This window comes from Agelaius phoeniceus, chromosome 2 (genome assembly GCF_051311805.1).
Source record: "Agelaius phoeniceus isolate bAgePho1 chromosome 2, bAgePho1.hap1, whole genome shotgun sequence".
Classification (NCBI taxonomy): Eukaryota; Metazoa; Chordata; class Aves; order Passeriformes; family Icteridae; genus Agelaius; species Agelaius phoeniceus.
In genome coordinates, this window is record NC_135266.1 from 4,013,151 (window position 1) to 4,037,902 (window position 24,752).

The 24,752-nt window shown below is 40.6% G+C and overlaps 1 protein-coding gene across 3 annotated transcripts in view; it reads right to left on the minus strand.

Moving 5' to 3' along the window:
- Window positions 1-24,752, minus strand: part of DSCAM (DS cell adhesion molecule) — a 471,885-nt gene that overhangs the window by 76,518 nt on the left and 370,615 nt on the right. For 2 of the 3 annotated variants that reach the window (XM_077170965.1, XM_077170975.1), the window contains exons 16-20: window positions 22,707-22,777; window positions 16,435-16,675; window positions 14,594-14,740; window positions 12,698-12,853; window positions 4,127-4,260 (exon numbers count right to left, since the gene is read on the minus strand). In XM_077170965.1, coding sequence (XP_077027080.1) covers window positions 4,127-4,260; window positions 12,698-12,853; window positions 14,594-14,740; window positions 16,435-16,675; window positions 22,707-22,777 — 749 coding nt within the window. Of the gene's footprint in view, window positions 1-4,126; window positions 4,261-12,697; window positions 12,854-14,593; window positions 14,741-16,434; window positions 16,676-16,890; window positions 17,005-22,706; window positions 22,778-24,752 lie in introns of those variants that run through there. The other variant, XM_077170984.1, reaches the window with a different exon arrangement.

Consider the following 24,752-nt stretch of genomic DNA (forward strand, 5'->3'; position numbering starts at 1 on the left):
AGGTGACCTCACTCCCACTCTCTGATTTCCTGATAGTGAGAGCTAAAAGCAGAACTTGTTTGGGAGACTGTGCATAGAAAGTGCTCAGATGGAAAAGACAAAGAGTCCTGCCAGTGGCCTAAAATATCATACAAGTTTTATAGGAGACTTTTAAATTATGAGACATCTTGGTATCAAATTAATGTGTCTCTTTTCCTCCAAGGGTTGCACATTAACTCTACCACTGTCTGGTTTCCCTTGTTGTATACAGATTTTGAGCAACTTTTCCAGTATTAAACGTCCTTGTTATAATAAAATTGAGGTTGGAAGGTTCCTCTGGAGATCACCCAGTCCAACCCCCTTCCCAAAGCAAGTTTAATTGCATCAAGTTGCTCAAGGACAGGTCTAGTGAAGTCTTGAAGATTTCCACATGTGGAGATGCCACAATCTGGGCTCCAGCTTCAATATTTGACCAGGATCTCATGGTAATACTTTTCTCCAGCTGATCAGAATTTCCCATATCAAAAATTCCCTGTCCTTGTGCATAGGCACTTTCTCATCCTTTCCTGTATCAAGAAATCCTGATCCTTAATCTTCCTTCTCCTGCCCTCAGCACTCTCCTGCTTCTTTAGGAGATCCTTTTTACCTGTTCTGAGATCAAAGTTTCCCAGGCTGGCTAACCTGTGTGTCACAGCCACCTTTTCCAGACACTTTCTGACATCTAAATTTTATTTAATCTAATCCCATTGATTCTTCCTTAAGCATTGTACTGACCTGAATGCAACAAGAGGTCGGTGGTTGTTTTTAGGGAGGTTTTTTTGTCTTTTTTTTTTCTTCAGAAAACCCCCAAATCTCCTTTTCTGTTGCACTTGAAAAGCCCAGGCAGTGCACATGTAGAGCTCAAGCAGCCTCCTGAGGAAGGAGGTAAGTTCAGCAGGAACTGAACCAGCCTAATTTCTGTGCTAGGATTCAAACTGTGCTCCCTGTGGGTGGCACCATGGGGGAAAATCCCCCTGCCAGGGTGGGACAGCAGTGGCAGAACTTCCCTGAGACCTGGGCAGGAGGAGTGCCATGAGCATCCTGCTGGTGCAATGGGAATCATCACTCTTAGAAGGAATCTGGCCACCATGGGACCTTTACAGGTGGCTAAGAAGCCAGATCCTACCAAAAGTTGGACATGGACGTGGTAGGAAGTGGGGAGAAGCAAGAACATAGCCTGTGAGTTAGCACAAAGGATAATTTTTCAAACTTAAATTCTGCCACATTCTGTTTCTTATATTTGAAGAATGGAGGATCCATGAAGTCTCATATTTTTGTAGGTTTTTTTCCTACATTTTCAGAATAAAAAAGAGAAAGTTTTGCCTAATTATGCTTGTAGATTACTATAGACACAACAATTAAACAGTGTGAAATTGGATCCTTGCTTGCCCTTTATCTTGGCCAGAGAACAGACTGCAGTGGAGAATCTTTTCCATTTTTCACACATTAATCATATTTGTGGTTTGAAACATCCCAGGCAAATACTGTCCTTAGGGCTCAAAATATTTAAAGAGGAAATGCTTTTTGTTCTATACAGAGGCAGCAGAAGTCTTAAAAGCTTCTGCCTTTGCAAAGCAAACTGAATAGTGCAAGAGGCAGCAAATCTTCATTTTATAATATGTCAGGCTTGTATAAGTGTTATGTTTGTAATAAAAATATGCACAATACGACCAACAGAGTTAATTATTTTTCCTGTTGGTGACTTAAGCACCAAAGCAGTGTTTTTGTGTAAAGGACTGTTGTTAACCTGTCCAAAGTCTATTGCATGGACTTGTTCTCAGCAATAAAATACAACCTGCAAAGAATGCAGCCTCCCCATAAATTTACCCTTACCCCAGTCCCTTTCTCTTTCTATTCACTGATGCCTGAAAACTGAGTTTGCCTTTCTGCTTGAATAGCAGACTTTTAGCAAAGTTCTTTTGCAGCCAGGGCTGTGGCTGATGGATGAAGTTTTTAGGGCTCCATACCTGCAGCTACAGCACTTGCTACTTATGGTGGCAGAGGAGATGATAAAGACACAGGTCTTTTATTTATTCTCCTCCTCACCCTAATTTAAGGCCTCTCCCTCTGTCAGCTACTTGTCTCTGCCAGCAGTGAATCAAACAAGAACTTCCCTGGATATATTAAGTGTATCTGCACAGCAGTGCTGGCATTTGAGCAGCTCTGCAGCAGGCTTGATTCACTGCAAAGCAGCTCTGAATAAAACAGCTTTTTTAGCTCACAATCCATCCCAGAATAAAAGATAACAAAGCATTTTTTGTTTGAAATAAAGCTGAGGGAGCGTGTCCTATATTAAATATGTCCTGAGAGGGTGCATTTGTTTAAAAATGTCCAACTTGGTTTCTGGAAACTGAGCCCCCAGTGTGATCCCTGCCTCACTCAGCACACAGGGCTGCTACAGAAGATCCCTGCAAGCCCCAGCTCCTGCTGATCTGCAGAGCACTGGGACAGGGACCCACAGATACACGTTGAACATATTTATACACATATATGTGTGTGCACATATGTATTTCTATGTACACACACCTGCATGAAGGTAAGAGCAGGACAATGGAATCACAGAATGGTTTGGGCTGGAAGGGACATTAAAGATCATCTGTCCTGGGGGCAGGGACACCTTTCAGAACTATCCATGCACACATCAGCAATTAATAAAAAGCACAAAAACCTCCATATGCCTCTACCTGGGGTTAAGGTATGGTTCCATGATGGTTCATACATACCCCTGCATAATGAACATCACAAAAATACAGCAGTGAGATTCTGTTCAGGCCAAAAGCAGCAAGAAAAAGCAACTGTTCTTGTCATTGTCCATCTCTGAGGTGCTCCAAAAGGTAACCATAAAATGGGAAGTTTTGTCTGTGAGAGACTCACATGGTGGAGAATAATGTTTTTAACTGAGGATGCTTATTTTCTTGGGGATGTAAATATAGGAAAAAACCTTGCTAGCAAAGCCCCAGGAAGCAGCACTGCAGCTTTGTGCATGGAAAGCATGTGGAGAAGGCAGCAGCACCATCTGGTGTTCTCTCCAAGCCCCCAGAGAAGTTCCTGATCCCCACTCAGAACTGTCCTCTAAATTCTGACCTCTTTAACCCACTGAGTGCCATAGAAATGTATGAACTGTGGTGGAAAATCTCCAGATAGTTTACATTTAAAAGTGTGCAAAAGAGGGTTTGGTTTTCTGCAATTATGAAATTAATGGATTTAGGAGAGAGTAATCCCAAAACATAAATCAGAGAATCACATAATGGTTTGGGTTGGAAAGGATCTAAAAGATCACCTTGTTCCAACCCCCTGCCTTGGGGAAAGGGAAATTTCCCCATGCCTGAAGCACTTTTGGAAATTTCTGGAACAATATTTTCCTTTCCTATCAAACCAAGATTGCATTTTTTACCTTTGGTGGGAAGTCCTGCTTAAAACTGAAATCCAGACCTTGGATATAACCTAAATCCAAACCTCAGATATAAAATAAATAAGTATCCTTTTCAATCCACATGAAAATAAATATACATGGGTATTTAGAGAGAGGAACTGGCCCTTGTGCTTAAAGATTGCTGAATTTCTTTGTGATTCAGACAGGAAGAAAGATAACCTGACACTCCATTCAAATTTCCTCCTGTCACTTTCTCAGCAAGTAAAAGCACATAGAGCTAGATTGGGCAAATATTCCAGGCATAAATAAGCCTATTCACAAGCAAATATGTTTGTTTGTAAGTCATTATGTTCCTTCACACATGAATACTCAAGGCAAAAAGGCAGGAACTTAGATGGAAGCAGGGTAAATGAATACACGCCTCCAGCTGCAACGGGGCTCCTGCAGCTGCTGCTGGAAAATGCAACTTGTTATATTCTAAACCAACCAAACCTTGGAAAATACTCCACTTCAAGTGTATGTTTTGAAATTATTTGTGCAATAGGTTTTGAACAAAAACCTGACAGGTGGAATAAACCAAACTCCACTCTCACTTCTCTCTGTAGCTCCAGGGATCTCCTTTTGACCTTGCTCAGGGTGAGCAAAGGGCAGGAGAGGAAGCAGCAGGGAGAAGATCAAGGAGTGGTATCTGCAAATGCTGTGTGTCAGCCTGCAGAGAGGGGCTGTGGCACTTACTGTGGGGTAGGGGTGGGAGCAGAACACGGTGTATTTCCTGATGATGCCGTTCAGCTTCAGGGGAGGCAGCCAGGACACAAAAACCGTGGAGGCCGAGGCAGCCGCTGCTTTAACTCCAGCAGGAGGACCTGGAACTGGAGAAGCAAAGAGTGTTAGAGTGGCCCAAGGCAGATATTCCATCATCCCAGTGTAACAGAGGAGTCAAGAGGAAAAGGGGAGTGTGCTGCTTTGGTGGCTGTGCCCCCATGGCTGAGATGGACACTCTGTGTTAGGGAGCATGCCAGGGAGAAGGTTTGGGGGAGGAACTCTTCTTCAGAGGGTCCCAAAGCAGAACCTACCACTGATGGTTAAACTTTTGTGAAGTATCTCCTCCAGCCTGTATAAAATCACAGAATGAACCCAAGAATGGTTTGGGTTGGAAGGGAACTTAAATATCTTCCAAACCCCTGCCATGGGCAGAGACACCTTTCCCTAGACCAGGTTCCCCAGAGCTCCATCCATCCTGGCCTTGGACACTTCCAGGGATGGGGCATCCACTGAAAAACCTGTGTCAGGGCCTCACCTCCCTCACAGTAAAGAACTTCTTCCCCAGATCCAGCCTAAATTTCCCCTTTCAGTTTGAATCCAAATGCAAACGTGAAAATATCTTGTCTGTGGTCACAGAAATTGCCAAACAACAACAGCCAGCTTTGAACACACAACCCATGCCAAAGTGTTATAAATAATGCCCATGTGGACAGTTTAATGGACATCCAGAGCAGAGGTGTGAATTTAATGAAGTGGAGGGTAAATGAGCAGTTTGCACTGCCTGGTGTGACCCATGGCCAGCGAGTGCCACGATGTGTGAGCAGACACCTCCCCTCACAGAGCCCTTGTCCCTCGCCCTGACCTCAGCAGCTCAGACCTCTCTCTCTGGCACTGCAGAATATCTATTTCTCTAATTACAGCAGCTACATAATACATATAATACAAAGTTATCACAGAGAAATAGCTAAAAACCCCCAGACCTCCTGCTTAAAACCAGTGGAAAAAGCTTCAGCTCAGAAATGCTAAAATCTGGCTGTGTAATGTTAACTACATCCCTTTGCAGCCCTGCATGTTGGGAAAGGTTTTGATTTCATGAACATATGCTGTTTTTCAAACACACATTACACTGTATGATGCTCTCCAGCTTTGGAAACACTCCTTCAGTAATGTGCAAAATTGCTAGATTTATTTTCCTGCATGCTGGAATATCACATTACACACAAGCTTGTATCCAAACCAAAAAAGGGCTATATTTAATATCAGAATAAATGGGTTTAAAATTTCCTGAAAAATAACACCTTATGTCAAAATATTTGAAAATATTTAAAAAACGGTGAAAATAAATAATTTGAAAGATGTTTTAGCACTGAGTGTGGTCAATATGTATGGCAAATTATTAAAATAGATATGTTGTATTGATAATTGCTACATAGGTTATTAAAGTCAAAATGAAACTATTTTCTAGACTTTGTTCTCTACAGAACTACTGCTTTGTGAGGAATCTGATATTTTTGTCTGCTTTCAAGTAAAAATACCAAAATATTAAAATTTCTAGTACAATTACCATTGCAATGCTTGATCAGCTTTACTTTCACAGAAAACAGTTGTTGTGGAGTAGAGTTACAAAATCCCTTGTCCTGATATTTGTAGATAAATTCTGAATCTTTGTTCTACCTCAATTAAGCAAGCAGATATTATGCTGCTACAGAACTTTGCCCATAAAGAGAAGTCAGCCAGCCTGGGATGTAAATTTGCTCATCTTTTGTGTAAAAACAATGTGAGGAGACCCTCAGTTTTATATCTGCATAGGTGGTCCTGGAATATGTGAGAAAATTGACAGGCACCACTCAGAGCTACATCTCTGGATGTGCATTTTCTATTTATAGTGTGCTGAGAGAGCTAATTAGGCATCAAGTGAGAACGTCATGATGATAATTGCATGCAAACCCAGCCCCTCACTGCAAAGGGGCTAATTCAGTTAGCAGCTCTATCCAATGCAGAGTAAATATTGATGCTTGACAGCATCCAACTTGTTATTTATACCCAGCTCATTAGAAATGCTATTTGCTCCTGCTGCTCAGGAGTGAAAGCTGGCTCTCCAGGGTAATTACCTAACCCACAGGAGGATTCCTTTATGGATAGCAATGTTTTCTGGAAATCACTGCAAATAGATGGATGAGGTTAATGCAATTTATTGTTAAATTAGGGTGTGATCTATAGGGACAGGTTCTGATGGTAATTGGTCATGGCTGTCGAGTGTTGAGGGATTAACTCAGAATTCATCTGGCATTTTCCAGTCATTGGGCCTATGTGGGAAACATTCCTTGTCATTGCTGTGCTGCTGTCTGGTGTGAGACCAGCAGAAAGAGGGGCTAGAAAGAAACTCAGGAAGCCATTTAGTAAAATTTTCAACCCAAGGACGCCTCCACCTCACTGGAGTCAGGCAGCAGTTTTTGCAGAGTTGGCAAAATTATTCTGAATACTCATTTTTTATTCCTCCTTTTGCTGCACTGCTGGGCTGTGCACATGAAAGCTGGGTGTCATTCCACTGTGTGTGTGGAAGTGTTTACATTTCCTTGGAAGGAATCCTGCAGAATCTCATCTGGTGCTCCACAGATCCCACTGTTCCCTGTTGAGAGGGTAAAGTCATTGGTCAAACCCATTCCCTGGGCCTCACAACAGCTATCTCAGCATCAACTGAAGCATTTCTTACTAAATTGGGTTCCTTGGGCATCTGGAGAAGTTGTGGTTGGGTGTGGCATTCACATTCCCTGAATGTGATTCCTTTGCCCAGGGCTTTTCTCCTGGGAAGCTGAAAGGCAGCAAGAGGCCTCAGAGAAAAGGGAAACAATTCTTATCTCATTTGCTTCTCCTGTGTTGTGCTCGTGTGGAATGTGTTTGGAGATTGTTTACCCACAGGTGATTGTTTCATTGGATTCTGCTGTGAATTGTTTTCACTCTTTGGCCAATCAGGGCCAAGCTGTGTCTGGACTCTGGAGAGAGTCACGAGTTTTCATTATTATCTTTTTAGCTTCAGTAAGTATCTTTTCTGTATTCTTTAGTATAGAATAGTATTCTTTAATATCATACAGTATAATAAAATAATTAAATTAGCCTTCTGAGAACATGGAGTCAGATGCATTATTCTCTCCCCTCATTGGTGGACCTGCATTTTCAATAGTTGGGCAATGTGGTGCCTGCCTGATCCTGGAGAGGAAAATCCTGAGCCTTGCTAAGCAAACTAAAGGTAATTTCCCTCAATGCCATTGCATCCCCAGCCTTTCAGCCTTCAGTCATTACAAGCCAGCAGTATCAGGAGACCAGAGCTGCCTTATTGAATTCTCCCTGGACCTTTATTTAGACTCCCACAGCTCCCAGAAATACAAACTGAATTTATTGCACAATGCCATAGATCTGTTTTTTCCCCCCCCCATAATCACTGGGGCTAAAACTATGGTGAGAAGCTGAGGACTGCTTCTAAACAACTTTGCAGTCTGCCAGGGAGCAGATGTGGCAAATTTAAGATCAAAGATGGCCTCATTCTCCAGCTAGCAAGGCTTTGAAAAACACGGAAATAGCATCCTGCTTTCATGTGGAGGAGAACACTTTGTATTCCTGACAGTGCAAGTGAAATGCTAAAGCAGAGCAGGCAATTATCCTGATACGACAGGGCTGGGAACCAGCATTTAGATGTGCCAGATAATGGGGAGGAGCTCCAGGAACTTTCTCATTCTCCTTTTCATAAGCAGAGAGATTATCACCATTTTTCTTCACAGTACTGAGCAGCAGGGAGGCAAATGCACAGACTGTGGGGCATTTAAAGAGTGATACGGCAAATAAATCAGAAATCTGAACCTTGTTCTGTAACAGGGTTTGAATTCTGCACGACATGGGACTATTCCATTGCTGGCTGCGCTTAGAAAAACCAAAATAAACTCAACTCCTGACTGCTGCCTGTTTGTTCATGTAGATATTCCACCTACAATGCAGATCCATGCCAGCCAAAACACATCCACACGTGAATTTACTCTGAACTGGCCTCATATTAAGCTCACCACTTCTATCAAATCCTGCCAGTTTCCCGAGGGGAACATTTACTATTCTGTGCCTTTTGCTTCTTAGTCAAAAATATAAAATTGGAGATCTTTACCACTAGAAAAAAAAGTGCATTAAGGGGTCATCAAGGACAATTTTTCATCCCAGAGCCCAGTCACCCTCATCAGCTGAACAAAGTCAAGCAGAGCTCTGCTCCAAGGAGTACTGATCATGCACCTGGCTGGATTTCTGCTTAATCATTTATAACAAATATAAAGCTTGCCAGATGCTGTCTGTGCCTCTCATGCCCATGGTGAGGAAGCTTGGTGTCCAGTGAGAGGAAGGAGAGGAGGGAAATCTCTTTGGATTCAGGCAGAGTGGGGCTGGCAGAGGGATTTGGCTTTATTTTCCCTTCCTTCCTGCTGCAGCTTTTGCCTGGCTCTGAATGCCAGAGAGCTGGAAGCACAGCACTGCTGCTAAAATCCTCCTGTGGCACAGCCAGCCCAGATGCCACCTCTGACAGACACCCAGACCAAATTCCCAGCTGCAGGAAGCTTTCCTGGCATGGAGGCTTTGGGGTCTGTGTCCTCTCAGGTCAGGGCACTGCTGCCAGCCACGGTGCTGGGTGATGTTCCAGGCTTGTTCAGGCAGCAAATTCCTTGTTTCAACCGTAGTTTGCTCATGTTGCATTTGCAGCACGGGAGCAGAGAAGGAATTTGTGACACACACTCCCTCTTGCTGCAAAACAGAGAAGCCTTTCAAACTGCATTTTGATCACAGCAGGGAAAAGAATTGGAAGAGCTGCTTTAATTTTTAATGGTTTATTAAATCAAATCTCCAGGTGAAGAGGATGGGCAGCTTATTAAAAACTATGAAGTGGAAAAGGTAATGGACAAAACCAGAATGAATTTTTAAAAATTGGACATTTCTTCTTGGCTTATTTTTTCTATCAGGAGGAACTCTGAAAAGAGCAGCATTTTTTCTGAAGCCAGCTCTCAGGAAAGGGGGGAGAAAAAGCTAGATGAACCCCATAAATATGATCACATTGAAAGGAAAGCTCATTTCTTGAAAGCTCCTTTCCTATTATTTGCTTGAGTTGTTCCCATTTCCTTTGCTGATCAGCAGCAGTGTCTGACCTCTGGTGTCTAAAATCAGTATCAAACATTACAAAAAATCAAAGGATCAAGGCATTCCATACAGGATTCACTTGCTGGGTCACCCTTAGAGATATCAAGCCTGCTGAAGAAATTTTGGGTTGATGTCTTTAGCTGAACACCAACAGAGAAGTCACAGGAGGCCCTGACTGGGTTTTCCAGCAGCAGTGGAAAATGCTACACCATTGATTTTACAAAGAAAAGTTTCCTCTCATGTAAAAAAAAAAAGAAAAAAAGAGAAAGGAATTACTGATCAGATATGGCCTCATAGCAGTCATGATGTGGAGGGCTTGGCAGCCACTTAAAAATACCCCAGATTTCCAGATTTTATTAGAGGAGGGTGGAATAGCTCGTGACATAATTTTAGCCAGAGACGGTCTGGGAGCAGAGATAGAAAGCTTCCAGGTCTAAGCTCTGTTAGGATTCCAATTAATTTATTTCACATGCCAAGGAAATGCTTAAACTCACTTCAGGGCAGAATTTTAAAGTGCACTGGAATTAGTCCTACTGAAAAATCCCCTACTGAACATTTTCCTTAGAAAATGACAGTAGAAGTGTCCCTTTTTCTGAGGAATGAGGCACCTGTCTGGTGCACAGAGTTTGCCAATGTGAATGCTCTTTTCCTCTTTAACTTCCACACCCTTCAGGATGTTTAGATCCAGGATTTTGGGTTTGGCTTATGCTTAACTGCAGGTCTCTGTATATTCCACTCAAAACTTTTCCTGCCCTTAGTAAAAAGTTGTGAAGCTGAAGCTGAATATAAAACCATTGTATTTTCTGGAACACCTCTCCATTTAGTTTCCTGGACAAAAGATTTAATTAATGGAACCAGTGTGAGGCATCAGAAAATCTCTGGAAAGTTTGATCAGGCTGTCCCAGGGTGAGTTATTGCTGAGCTGCCAGGAGGATTAAAGGTGAGAGATGAGCCTTTGCACAGCTGCAAACACAGTCTGAGCAATGTGCTCCCCTCTTCAGGGCCTCTCTGATCCCAGGGATGCAGACAGCAAAAGAGTCACCACCAAGAACTGGGATGAGCAAATGAGGCTGGGCTAGGGGGAAGAAAAGAAGACAAAGACAATGGAGGAGATGATGGAGGAGGAAGAGAAGGAGAAGGAGAACAAGAAGGAGGAAGAGAAGGAGGAAGAGAAAAAGGAGGAGGAGGAGAAGGAGAAGAAGGAGGAGAGGAGAAGAAGAAGGAGGAGAAGAGAAGGAGAAAGAGAAGAGAAGAGAAGAGAAGAGAAGAGAAGAGAAGAGAAGAGAAGAGAAGAGAAGAGAAGAGAAGAGAAGAGAAGAGAAGAGAAGAGAAGAGAAGAGAAGAGAAGAGAAGAGAAGAGAAGAGAAGAGAAGAGGAGGAGGAGGACGAGGAAAAGAAGGAGAAGGAGAAAGAGAAGGAGAAGGAGAAGGAGAAGGAGAAGGAGAAGGAGGAGAAAATTTTTTGCGGCTTCTGACATGAACAAGATAATATCCCCAAGACCAGCCTGTCCCCAGGCTCCTGGGGACAGTGTGGGGCATTAGTCCTGGCTCCTGGTGGATTAAGTCCCACTCCCAAGGCTCAGGGCTGAGAGCCTTTATGTTCAGACAGAATTCAGGGAAGGTTTGCTATGCTGGGATCTACTTGACAAAAAGTAACTTGAAAATGCAGCATGTGTTTTGCAGTTCTCTTATATTTTAGATTTTATATTTTTTTTTCATTGAAATAAATCCATCTACTTCCAAGCATTAGGTGTCCCAAGAGCATCTGAGTCAGGACTTGGATGCTCCAAAGTAACTATTAAAGGACTTTAGGCTGGTATCAGAATGTTCAGTGTTTGAGACACACAAGTCTGGAGCTGAGCAATTTTCATTTACTGCATTCCCTGGATACAGCTACAGCTGGGGCCAGGTGACCTTACAATGTATGGAAATTTTAGTATGAGTCCCTTAATATTTATTTGGAAAAAAATTAATAACTTTATTCACATAATTTTTTATTGGAAAAAAAGCACAGAATTCATCAAGTCAGTTAATTTACTGAACCTGCTCTCTTGTCACTTTTGTAAATCTTATTACAAATAAAAAAAACTGGCATGTATATTCATATATTCATGAGTGACCAATAAAGTGGATGAACAAGAAAGGAAAATCCACTGACTAATTTCCTTGAAAACATATTGTATAACTCACAGGAGAATTTACAAATTAAACATTATTCAAGTAATCTCATTGAGAGGACTGTGGGCATTTTTATCTGTACCATAAAAAGTCTTGATCCAGTTTTTCAAAAGCATTTAGGGGATCAAAAAATACATTTGTACATCTCATAATATTTTCAAGGCATTAAAAAAGGTTAGAGACAAAACCTCCCCTGAATTTGGAAACTTAGTGCTCCAGAAATAGGTTAGTGCATGGCATCCTACTGAGGCAACCTGAAGTGATTATAATAGTTACAGTTACAATAAAGTGATTATGGAATCTCACGTGTCAGTGTCTGTGTATGATTAAAAGTTTCTTAAACTTTCAGCATTAGGAATTGAATTTTCCATGCTTTGGTCTAAGAATAAAGGTAAGCCATTTTTGTTATCTATTTTACTTTTGAGGAAAGAGGTATTTGGAAGATTAATATACATATATGTATATATGTGTGTGTGTGTATATATATATATACACAAAATATATATATATATATATATATATATATATATATGTATAGTGAAAAAAATATTCGTAGTGGGATCTAAGTAATATGAGATAGTTCCAGAACAGTCTCTCCTCCTTTTCCCATTTTCATAGAATATCAGAATGGTTTGAGTTGGAAGGGATGTTAAACATCATCCAGTGCCACCCCCTGCCATGGCAGGGACACCTTCCACTGTCCCAGGCTGCTCCAGCCCCAATGTCCAACCTGGCCTTGGGCACTGCCAGGGATCCAGGGGTGGAATTCCATGCCAGCCCTGCCCACCCTGCCAGGGAACAATTCCTCATTGCCAAGATCCCATCCAGCCCTGCCCTCTGGCACTGGCAGCCATTCCCTGGGTGCTGTCCCTGCATCCCCTGGAAATTGTCTCTCTGCAGCTTTCCTGGGGCTCCTGCAGGCCCTGCAAGGCCACCCTGAGCTCAGCCCAAAGCTTCTCCTGTGCAGGTGAACAATCCCAGCTGTGCCAGCCTTTCCTCCCAGCAGAGCTGCTCCATCCCTCTGCCCATCCTGGAGCCTCCTCTGGGCTCTCTGCAGCAGCTCCAGCTCCTCCCTGGGCTGGGCTCACCCCAGGGCTGAGTTTTCAAGCTCTGCATGCCTGAGACACGTTTTTACATAAAATATTTGCCTGAAACAAACAAACAATTCCTGGAAGTGGGAAAGGAAGGTGCTTCCACTCCTTACCATCCTCCTTAGTGCGGGTGAAAATCTGCTCGCTCCTCACTCCATCCCCAGCTCGGGTGAAAGCCAACACCTGGATGCTGTAGTTGGTGTATTTTTCCAGGCCATCCAGCTCCAGGGATGGCTGGGTTGTAGTGACATTCTTTATCTCTCCCAGCTCTATAAAATAAAATGAAATAAAAAGGAAGCGGAGTTATTTGCAAGTTCACTCTTCTTCCAGGTGTTGGTACCTGCTGTGGAAATCTTGGGTGTCCCAGACAAGTAATGCTTCATTATTACAGAACAGCAATGAATTGTAAGGAATTACAATTAATTCCATTATGTCCTGACCTGTTCCCACTTGAAGCAGACCCATTTTTCATTTTCAAACTCTTTTTTTTTGCAATTTAAAAAAAAATATATGATGAAGAGAATTGAAGAAATTCTACAAGTAATGAGATTTTTCATAAAGAACAGATAACAAGAAGAGATTATTGTGAAACATCCCTTAAAGAAAAAAAAAATGAGAATGTTGGTTATCTTCATAAAGATTTTCTGGTTATGAGAAAGACCATTTCTCATAAGGAAAATGAAGAAAATGTCCCCTTTATTTTAAAATATGCAGCAAGTGATGCTGCAAAGCACTTGATTGCAGCAATAGTGGCTAACAATAGATTTAAAGACAGTAAAATCAGATTTACTTGCAGAAAGATGATGCACTTCATATTAAATTTTTTTTTTTTTCAGCAAGCATAGAAGTACAACCCATATGGCAAAAAAGAGCTTTAAACATATTTAGGGCAGCAAATAAAGTTGAATAAATCAAGAAAATCCAGTTTTAAGCATGGCATGAGCATCATCTTTTTCATCATGTTGTGAGACATCACATAGGAGCTTAGATGTGATAATAACCACACAGGATCTGATCCAAAACTACAAGCGTCACTGCAAATATTTAATTTTATGCCCTACATGTTTACATTTTTTCTGTATGCTTCTCATACATTTTTAATCTTTATTTTTAAATGAATTGCTGGTTGATTTCCAAATATTTTTGAGGCTACCACTACCAGCAGGGACAATGGGCCTCTGGGTCACATTTCCACTCTAAATTCCCTTTTCCATGCTAACAGAGACCAGGATTTCCAAAATTGCAGGTTAGAGTGAGCTGTGGTTCTGCTGGATGAAGGCAAAAGAAGGGAGGCAGTTGTGAAAAATCCACAAGTAGGAATAGAGTCATGTGCATCTCAAACCTACTAATTTGTTTAATTTACAAGAAAGGACCATACATGGAATTATCATCACGCAATAAATTGCAGATTAGGAAAGCATCACAATTCTCCTTTGATCCTTTCACTCAGTCTCTGCTCTGGAGCCTATTTCCCCAGGAATTATGCTAAGAGTACAAACACACAACAGAAAAAGCTAGCATGGAAATAACAAGTTTTTCCCAGAGACATTTCCTTCTTTTGCCCTCAGCAAAAAATTTTCCTTCTTTTTTCCTCAGGAGGGGAAATGCATCCTATGAAAAAATAAGTGATAACATATCAAATAGGCAAAGAGATAACCAACCAAATTATAGTGAAAATCAGGTTTGGGCTGGTTTGTTCCTAGATCCATGTCACCATTCTTTCAAAATAAACCCCTCAACATTCTGGGCTCTGTACCTGAGGTGAAATTTGCTCAGGTTCTGTTGGGCACCATGGGAGCTTTGCAAACCCATGGTGGGAGCCTTCCCTGAGGTTCCTCCAGGCAGCTTTGCTGCTCTGTTCAGCCTCTAGGAAAACCTGCTCCCTCACAGGTAGATAAAGTCTTCTCTAAACCAAAAAGAAAAGGGAGTCAAATGCCTTCACACCAGAGAGAAAATGATATAAAGGCCACACACAGATTTTTACTAGGTAAGAGGTTGGTTTTTCTCACCTCCATCCAAGAGGTTGGCCCAGTAGATAACCCTGAATCCCTGCAGGATCCCGTTCAGGGTTTCCTTTGCCAGTGTTGACCAGGAAATGGAGATGGTTTCTGGGGACGTGGCAGTGGCTTGCACATTCCCTGGAGGGCAACTGGGCACTACAAGAAGAGATTCGCCATTTTAACACAATGAAAACAACTCAATATTCATCTTTTAGCTATTCTTTACTTTCCCCTCTATCCCACCACACAATATTTAATTACCATTACACGTTTTAACAATGCAAATCCTTTATTCTTGCTACAATCCACATGTTTCTGCAAGTGCAGCTGTTTTCCCTGGAATGGCTTTTGATGTACTGGTTCCCTACTTGCTGACTTGTCTTTTAATAGGCTTTTTGTTGCTTCTTTTGAAATATAATTGTGTTCTGACACTGCAATGTGTAGAACATTCTGTAAGCAATTTAAATATTTTTTTTTAAATTTTGCAGCCAAACTTGCACTTTTGTGGACAATTCTGATGTCCCTTTGATTTGGTGGAGAGAGAAAAAAGTGGGCACACCTTTAAAAAACATAGGAAAAATGGTCATAATATATTTTTGCTGATATTTAATAAAAAAACAGGGAAAAAAATCTAACAAATCTAAGGCATTTTCTGTTGGCCATTTAGTGTCAAATCAAAACAGCAGTATTAGTAACTGGCATTGCTATTAAAGCTCGTGGCATCTTTAATTCTAAGAGGGACCCAAAATTGAGTGACAACCAAAAACATTTCCAAGAGAAGCAAGCATCTTTTTTTTTTCCAAGAAAAGCTGGATTCTGAAGGGAAAAAAAATCCCATTTATTATAATATAAAATATATGTCTGTGTAAGCATGCTGAATTTTGGGGTCTTGCAGCAGGCTAAGACTAGAAACATTTAGAGTAAAAAAAAGCTATCAGTCTCTCATGAATAGCCTGCCTCAAAATGTGTGGCTCTTGAGGATTTTAGATGTGTGCAATTCCATTTTGTCCATGCAGAAGTCAGATTCCAACCTGGCATTGATTTCAGGACTCTGATGTTGATTTACAGTAGGTGAAAATCTGACTTGCATGGCCTTTAGGATTATTATTTGATGTTATACTCCTCTAAAATACTGAACTCTTTGTTTTGGATATGGGATCATTCTCTTTTTTCCACTAGAGGACTCCCTTACATTGTTTGAGAAGTAGTTTTTTTGCAGTTTGAAAAAAAAAATCTATATTGTTCCTTGGATTAGAGAGGGTGAATTTTGCCTGAAACAGCAATGATTTTTCTGTCATTGGATATCCTTGAAAAAACACACATCTCTCTTAAGATGTACAAGACAGTGCAGTACAAGAGCTCTGGTTACACAGCAGATTCATTTGAAAACAGAAGTAATCCAACAAAAAATACAACATTGCTTCACCTTTCAGAGTTTCACTTCTCAAAACTATGATGAGACCACTCTGGAGCAACGATGAGATCACAACAATTGCAAATATGTGAACACCAGAGCATTTGGCTTCTTAATGAAACTTTTGATCTCAGTCAACATCATTCACAGCAGGATATATCACATTAGTAGAGTTATTTTTATTTACCTGGTAAAATAAATTCACCCTTGCAATGGAAATCAGACAAGCTCATTGAGCAGGCACCTTTCTACCTAAAGAATGGTCTTTTATCATCCCTACTTTCATCATCATTAATCAAACAGGAAATGCAACAAGATAAAAAGATGAATAAATAAGAAAATAAGAATATAAAAGAGAAAATAAAAGAATAAAATTAAGAAAAATAAGAATGAAATTAATAATATGTCCCATGAGAGTTGTTTGCCAAGGACTCACCGTCTTCAAGAGTTGTGGTGATGATTTCCTGAGAAGAAGGTCCAATCCCAGCCCGGTTACAGGCCTGCACCACCATGCCATACTGGGTGAATTTTTTCAGGTTATTCAGGGTATAAACCTCACTGTCCCCCGTGGTGTCAATGCTGATGATGTTGAACTGGAAATTTCCCCCCGCGCTGTACTCCCGATATCCTATCTGGTACCCACGGATGATTCCATTCTGCAAGTGCTTCTTTGGAGCCTGAACAGAAAATGGAAAGTTACACATTAATTGCACATAGCCAAAGCCAAGTTGTTTCCCCTAAAATCATTGGAAAAAAAAAAGTTTAACTTTTTTTTTTTCTTACTGAATGCAAGTCAATTTGTAGGCAACAATTCAGAAATATGTCCTGCACCACCATGCCATACTCAGTGAATTTTTTCAGGTTATTCAGGGTATAAACCTCACTGTCCCCTGTGGTGTCAATGCTGATGATGTTGAACTAACTGGAAATTTCCCCCTGCACTGTATTCCCAATATCCTATCTGGTACCCACGGATGATTCCATTCTGCAAGTGCTTCTTTGGAGCCTGAACAGAAAATAGAAAGTTACACATTAAATACACATATCCAAAGTCAAGTTGTTTCCCCTAAACTCATTGGGAAAAAAAAAAGTTTGATTTTAATTTTTTTTCCTACTGAATGCAAGTCAATTTGTAGGCAACAATTCAGAAATATGTGAATTTTTTCAGGTTTTTCAGGGTATAAACCTCACTGTCCCCTGTGGTGTCAGTGCTGATGATGTTGAACTAACTGGAAATTTCCCCCTGCACTGTATTCCCAATATCCTATCTGGTACCCATGGATGATTTCATTCTGCAAGTGCTTCTTTGGAGCCTGAACAGAAAATGGAAAGTTACACTTTAATTGCACATATCCAAAGTCAAGTTGTTTCCCCTAAACTCACTAAAAAAAAAAAAAAACAAACCTATTTTTTTTCCTACTGAATGCAAGTCAATTTGTAGGCAACAATTCAGAAATACTTCCTGCACATGAAACAGCAACTTTTTTTGATCTAAATTTCAGGTGTGTCTTTTTCAAATCTGTGCTGAAAGACCTTTAAATGGTTCATGCACAGAAAAACCCAATCCAGAGACACTTTTGAGTGTGAATTTATGCTGTTTTGTTCTCTTTCCAGGTGAATCAATCCAAGCTGATTTGATAGGGGTATATTTGCATTCCAGGTCACCATTCACTACTAATTGTTTTTGCCAGGAGCCCCCACCACTCACTGAACCTTTAGGAAGGAATTTATTGATCTGTGCAAGGCAGTCACAGGAGTTTATTCAGTCCCATGCATTAGGAAAATTGTATTCTGTGCTTTGAAATATGCTTCTGTTCATTCAGTGTGTAGTGTGGAAAGATGATTAGATAATGAGTGCTGAAGGCAACAATGATTTGGGAAGCAGGGATTTGCATACTGAATAGCTGCAATGTATCTGGCATTCAGGGATATGGACAGCACAAAATGCTTGGCCAAAATTATGTGCCACATTTCTCAGAGCAAGGTTCCCTGCTCCTGACTAGGGGAGATCATTTGTGTGCTCTGCAATGTAAAATGTGATCTAGTGCAAAGCAGAGATTTTCAGCTCAGGGAAAAAGCCTGTTGTTGACAGGCATACCTACAAAAATTACATTTAAATAGTAATGGACTAATTTCCTTATATGATGATGTTCCTGCCTGATCTTCTATCTACACAAGGCATAATCAGTATATATATTAAATATTAAGTATATATATTTTTTATGCATTTTAAGGCACAGTTTTGTAATGAAGGAGTAAAAAAATCTCTTTGCAATCCTCCAAACCTCTTTCAAACTCCCAACAGATGCCCTCCAGCTCATCTGTCCCACTGGCCCACAAAAAAGGTCTTTGTGCTGCAGTTTATCAGCAATGGGTTGAACTGGCAGAGGCAGCCACTTCTGTTGCCTCTATATCCCATTAAATCCCCTGGGGAACAGATTCTCAAAAAAACCACTCATTTCTGCCACAGGACCTGCCTGTTGTGGGGAGTTTATGGTGCACTGGAGATGATAAAACCAGGGTGAGGTTTGCCTACTACCATCAAAACCATTGCTCTGCAACCCCCTCTCAAATTTGAAATGTGTGCCACTGTATGCAACTGATTGACTGAATAATCTGTTCATATGGTTTTTTTTCTACCTCTTGCATGAGAAACAGACTCAGAACTTGAAGTGATGATGTAATTTCAATTCCCACTGTATCACTTTGATAGGATTTAGTTGATCAAATCAGCAGATTCAGACCTTGAGATCCTTGTAAGTCACATGGCAGGGATAAGGATTGTGTTTTGGGAATCTAAGAGCATAATTGTGTCCTGTTTGAATATTTCTCAGGGTTTTTTGATCAAAAATTCCCCCAGCTGTTTTAGAAGCATACAGGTCATTTTATTATCAGAGCCCTTTGTAAGTGCTTTGCCTATTCTGGACAATTCCATGGCTTTGTGATCTTTGAATGTTTGCAGAAAAAGGAACCTTTAAGCTGGGGGTGGAAACTAAGGTCAGATTTTTGTTGTTTGAGTTCAAATAAATTCATAGAATCACTGAATGGTTTGGGTTGGAAAGGACCTCAAAGCTCATCCAGTGCCACCCCTGCCATGGCAGGGACACCTTCCACTGTCCCTGGCTGCTCCAATGTCCCCAGTGTCCAACCTGGCCTTGGGCACTGCCAGGGATCCAGGGGTGGAATTCCATCCCAGCCCTGCCCACCCTGCCAGGGAACAATTCCTCATTGCCAAGATCCCACCCAGCCCTGCCCTCTGGCACTGGCAGCCATTCCCTGGGTGCTGTCCCTGCATGCCCTGGAAATTGTCTCTCTCCAGCTTTCCTGGGGCTCCTGCAGGCCCTGCAAGGCCACCCTGAGCTCAGCCCAAAGCTTCTCCTGTGCAGGTGAACAATCCCAGCTGTGCCAGCCTTTCCTCCCAGCAGAGCTGCTCCATCCCTCTGCCCATCCTGACTGACAACAAATTCACTTCCACACAAACAGGTTGAACAAAGCAGCCACAGCAGCCTCTTCATTGGGAATTCTACAATTATACTTTCTCACTTTAAATTGGAATAAAATGACAAACTTTGAAATTTTCTTTAACTTCTTCATAATTGTTTTAAGTCAAGAGATTTTTTTTTTCTTTGAATAAAATATTAAAATTTTACTTTTTTTTTTTCACCCCACTTGTAAACATTATACAATATAAAAAAACTCCAAGTCACTTCAGGACAAAACATTGAAATGTTCTGCTTCACAGAAATTCTAATGTTCCTTGTTACCATGACCTGAAAACTTCATTTTTGAGTTGACTTTTTGCACACATGACTCATTTGATAAATATTCCTTCTGGTGTATAGACACATTTTTGGTAGAAAATTGAGTGAAACAACTTAGTGTTCTTGGGGAAAACGATTGTGAACCTTGTCAGTAGCCATAGAACATTATGAAAAATGAGTTTCAATCCATACACTTTCAGCTTTTCCCACAGAATTCAATATTTTAAAACAGGGTATCAATGACTTTCATAAAGTATGACATTCTATAGTTTTGTGTGTGTGTAAATAGGAATAAGAGGAAAAGGAAAATTCCCTGTGTCTAAATTTAATGGGTTCATTTACCTAATGTAAAGTACTACATGGAAAAAAAGAATATTTTTATGCTCTTTTCTAAATGAGTATTCCTCTTTAATTCCCATTATCTCTGCACCAGTTTAAACTACCAAAAAGTGCTGAGTTTTATTTATCAGCTCAGTCTGAAACCCAAAGTCTTATGTGGACACAGAGATATTGGATTAAACAAATCACAGACCAACAACTTTGCTTAACTGGGATTTTCTAAGAGTGGACTGAGACAAAACTTTAAATGAAGATTTACAGCTGCAGCAAGCTGCAGAAATGGGATTTAATAGAAAATGAAAGATAATCAATGTGGTATTCCCTGCTCCTTTTGCTGTTATTGACACTGTGTTTTAATAAAGTTTGCCAGCTTTAAATACAACCCTGGTTTTCACCACACTCCTGTTTGTTCAATGTCATCATAGCCTTTCATGGCCAAAGCTCCACATGCCTCCAAAATAAAAACTACCAAAGTCAGGCTCTTTTCTTGTGTTTTGGCTTCCATGACAACATAGGACTGATCTCTTCTTTATTCTTAATTGCATTTTATTAGACACTGAAGAAGTGCCTTCTGCACAGCAATCTAGATACCTAACCAAAAGTTAGGATTCAACATGGAACCAAACTGGATTATGTATGTAGGACCATCTTAAAGTTCTTTTTTGAGTAATGAACCAAAACTGCTCTGACCTGGAGAAAACTGCAGTAAGTCAAGGAAAGTAAAGTGGCTCGCTCCTGGTTTGGGACTTCTTAGTAGGGAAGAGAAGATTTTTTAATCAGCTTAGAAATTGTCATTCAGGAAATAACTCTTCCAGTAAAGGTAGGACCACATATGCTCTAACCTTGCCCAGGGACTTCACCTTAAGCTCATTCCAAATTGTGAAAATCCATCTCTCCCTTCAGCTCATGAGACCAGGCTCATGAAGTATGTATTCAATATATAACTCATTTCTGTGAAAATCTTGTTATATTAGGTACTGAACTTTGCTTGACAAGAATCCTCAAATCAAATTCCAAACACAATCTTGAGAACACAACCCCAGCACCTCATTTGATATCCTTCAATATCAGACAACACCCAGAGCCCAGGACACACTCAGTTTTACTTGAAGTGTCCTTGAAGCACAAATTGAACTACATTTTAGGCCGTTATTGAAATGTAGGGGTGGGAATTCTGTTTGTCCTGTAGCTGCCTGTTCACATCTGCATCTATCAAATTTAATGGCAGAACTTCACAAACAGCAGCTATGAATTCCAGCAATGGGCCACTGGTGCCCATCTTCTCTTGCTGCTTTTAAAAACATCCCCCAAAGTGAACTTTCTGAAAAAGCAAACAAAGCCTTTCAACCTGCCTCTCCATAAATCCATAAAAACAAATTCAGGTGCAGAAGCTTGAAGATTATAGTTGATTTGATCAGAGAGTCACAGCTCTTAAGTGGTTTTAAAAAGGAAAAAAACTATTAAGAATTTATTTCAGTTGTTGAGAATCACTGTGCACCCCTGCATGGCTTCAAAACTACTCCCTTTGCTCTACTGACTGTGTGCTGGATTTAAATCCATGTCTTTAAATTCATTCTTGTGTTTCACTCCAGGTAAATCTGTGACCACACAGCTTTTGGTTTTGGAAAGCATTTGGAAAAGCAACACTGCTATAAATTTAAGATGTGGATAAGATCCAAACATCAGCATTGCAGATTCAGAAGAGGTTCTGAACCTGCCTTTTAACTAAATGGCTTAAACCTACAATATATTCATTATTGTGCAATAAATAACCAATCACCCATGGTTATTTGGTTAATAAGCAGAACCTCATTGCTCCCGACTTTATGAATAATCCATATAAAAGGACAAAATCCACATCACCCACATTTGCAGGAGTAATTAACATCCATATAGAAATTAATCATTATTATTATTATTATTATTATTATTATGCCACTTCAGCTCTTAACATTACATATTTAATTCCATATATTTACAATTACAGAACTGTAAATACATGGAATTATCAAAACAACATACAAGCAGTATATCTCACAACACCATGTAAAACATGGTTTAAGTACCTCTGGTATCATACCAAAGCATGATAAAAAACTTTCTTTTATTGGCAAAATAGTGGGAAAAACCCAGAAAAATTGAGTCACACAACATGCCAGATCTTTTAATTATACCAGCTGATGATATTTTTATATTAATTACTCTTAATCAGTTCTCATGGACTATAATGAGATTCTCTATGCAGCAAAAATCTGTCCCAAAGTCTATTGCAATAGGAAGAAGATCCCATTGGTTCCACTGGTTTCTGGGAAAGTTTTGCCCAGAGCCACAGTGAAATTTTGTGAGTGTTCATTTCCTAAACATGTGGCCTTATCTCTGAAATCAGAAAGAAGAAGGAAATGCAAGCAGCTGCTACTTTTACTCTCCAGTGGAAGGCTTTCTTTGCATGGTGCTCCTTTCAGTGGCAAATATTTTACAATATCTTGGCAAAGGCATCTGGAATGTCTCTCCTAAATGAAACCACCAAGGCACAGTTGTTACAAAACTCCCCTGAAAGCATCCAAATACTGACAGAGCCTATCTGATCCATGGATGTGTGAGTATTTACCTTCCAGGTGACTCTGATGCTCTGGGAAGATATGGGCTCAAGCTGCACATCCTGAGGTGGACCATCAGGGGCTGGAAAGAGAAGGAAAATGCATCAAAAGTGGCCCTCACAGGCCAAGGAATTCAACATTTTACATAAAATTCAGCATTTCACCACCTTTACACCCCAGCATCATGGAGGTTGGAGTCAGTGCCACATGGAAAACTTCACCAAACAAAAGCAGGGCCGGGAATCTCCTGCATTCAGATGTCATCTCTGGCTAACAGCAAAATACATGGGCCAAAACATATCAAGCTGGTAAATGAAATTAATAGAGTAAAATGAATAATAGTGGTTTTCTTGGCTAGAGATACTCTCACAGTGACATTTCTGCCTATCTGGAGATAGGCAAGAAGAATTCTCAGCCGTCACAACCCTGTGGGTGATGGAAAAGCAGCAGAGTTCACTCAAAGCAGGTGAGCCAGAAGCTCCTAATCCAGACAGAAAAGCAGCAGAACCCCTTTAAAGCAAGTGAGCCAGGAGTTCCTAATCCTGCTTTCAACTTGTTGCAAATTTTCCAGTGGGATCCCCTTTGTTCATTGGAAACTGAGCACGTTCAGTCCAATATCAGATATTTTACACAAAATCCTTCACATGTTACACTCTCCCCCTCCCCAGTAAGAGTTCCAGCCTGGAAATCAGACAAAAAAATAACTTCTAGGTGGGAAAACCTTTTTTCAACTCCTGCCTGAGCCAGGAAAACTTTCATGGACCATCAACATGGTTCTAAAGGTGTGCAGGAGGCTTTAAATGTGAATGAAAAAAGAAGAAACCTCCTTGTCAGCTGGGCAGCTACAAAGCAGATCAGGATCAGCTGGGATTGAACAGAGATGTGCAGTAAATTGCTTGCTCAGTGAGGTAAATCACTGCAAAGGAAAGATCTGAGGAGAGGGATGGAGCCACCTTGAGCTGCTGCAGAGGGTTCCCCTGATGCAGAATACATCCTCAGTGAAAGGTATTAAATTAAGTTTAATAGCAGGACAAAGGAAGGAAAGCAATGAAAAGGGTGAGATGGGGCTGTTAGAGGTGGAGCAGCAATAAATGACAGCTGTGGTGAAAGGAACCAGAACATTTTGCTTTAAGTGATGAAAGCAGAGATGCAGAATACAGCTTTTAATATGTTTAAGTTATTAAATATGCCCTATTCTCTGCCATTTCTGACTGTCCTTCATATGGGAAATTTCCAAAGCTTGAAAGAAGTTTATTTTCATTCTTCTTGTATTAATACAAAAGAAGGAGAAGAGGAAAAAGTCCACTGGCAAAAACGAGATCTCTACGAATTTTTTGAAGCCTGACCTTGATTCTGTCCTGCTGTTGACAGAAATGAATGCCACTCCTCAGGGGTACCTTATAATGTAGTGGAATTTGAGGCAAGCATTTGATCCTAAAAGTGGGGTTTAAAATCTGCCCCCAAAAAACCTGACTTTTCCTCAAAAGACCCCAATTTTTTACTTTTTTTTCCACAGACCTGAATAGTTAAGTGCTCCCAGCACACCATAGGGAGATGTTAAATAAGAAGTCATTTGTTTTACATACTTAATGTCATACAGAGTTTGTGGCAAGGACATAAAGAAAACCCAGATATCCCCATTTCCTCTATTGATTTCAGTATTAGGCAATGGCCATAATGCTTTTTTTTTTTCTCTGACAGGCATTGGAGCAAGTGTGTACTGGCATCTATTTTCCAACACATGAGCTAATTGGGGTTGTATGGAAAGAAAGATGTGGTCTGCAAGCTTTGAAGTTGTTCCATCCTTACCTATCTTTTTGCCACAGAGACCTTTTACAGGTTTCTTTTTAATAGAGATATTTCTTTGCAATATGTGATACAGAATCTGCCCCCCTTTCCAAGTTGCTTGGTTTTTATCTTGTATTTCTTGGACCTTTATTTTGCTCCCTGCTCATTAACTTGTCTCTCATCCCCTGCACCCATGCTGTTCCCCACTGCCTGCTGTAAAAGCAGGGAACAGAAGTAAACAGCGATCAAAAAAAAAAATAAAAATTGAT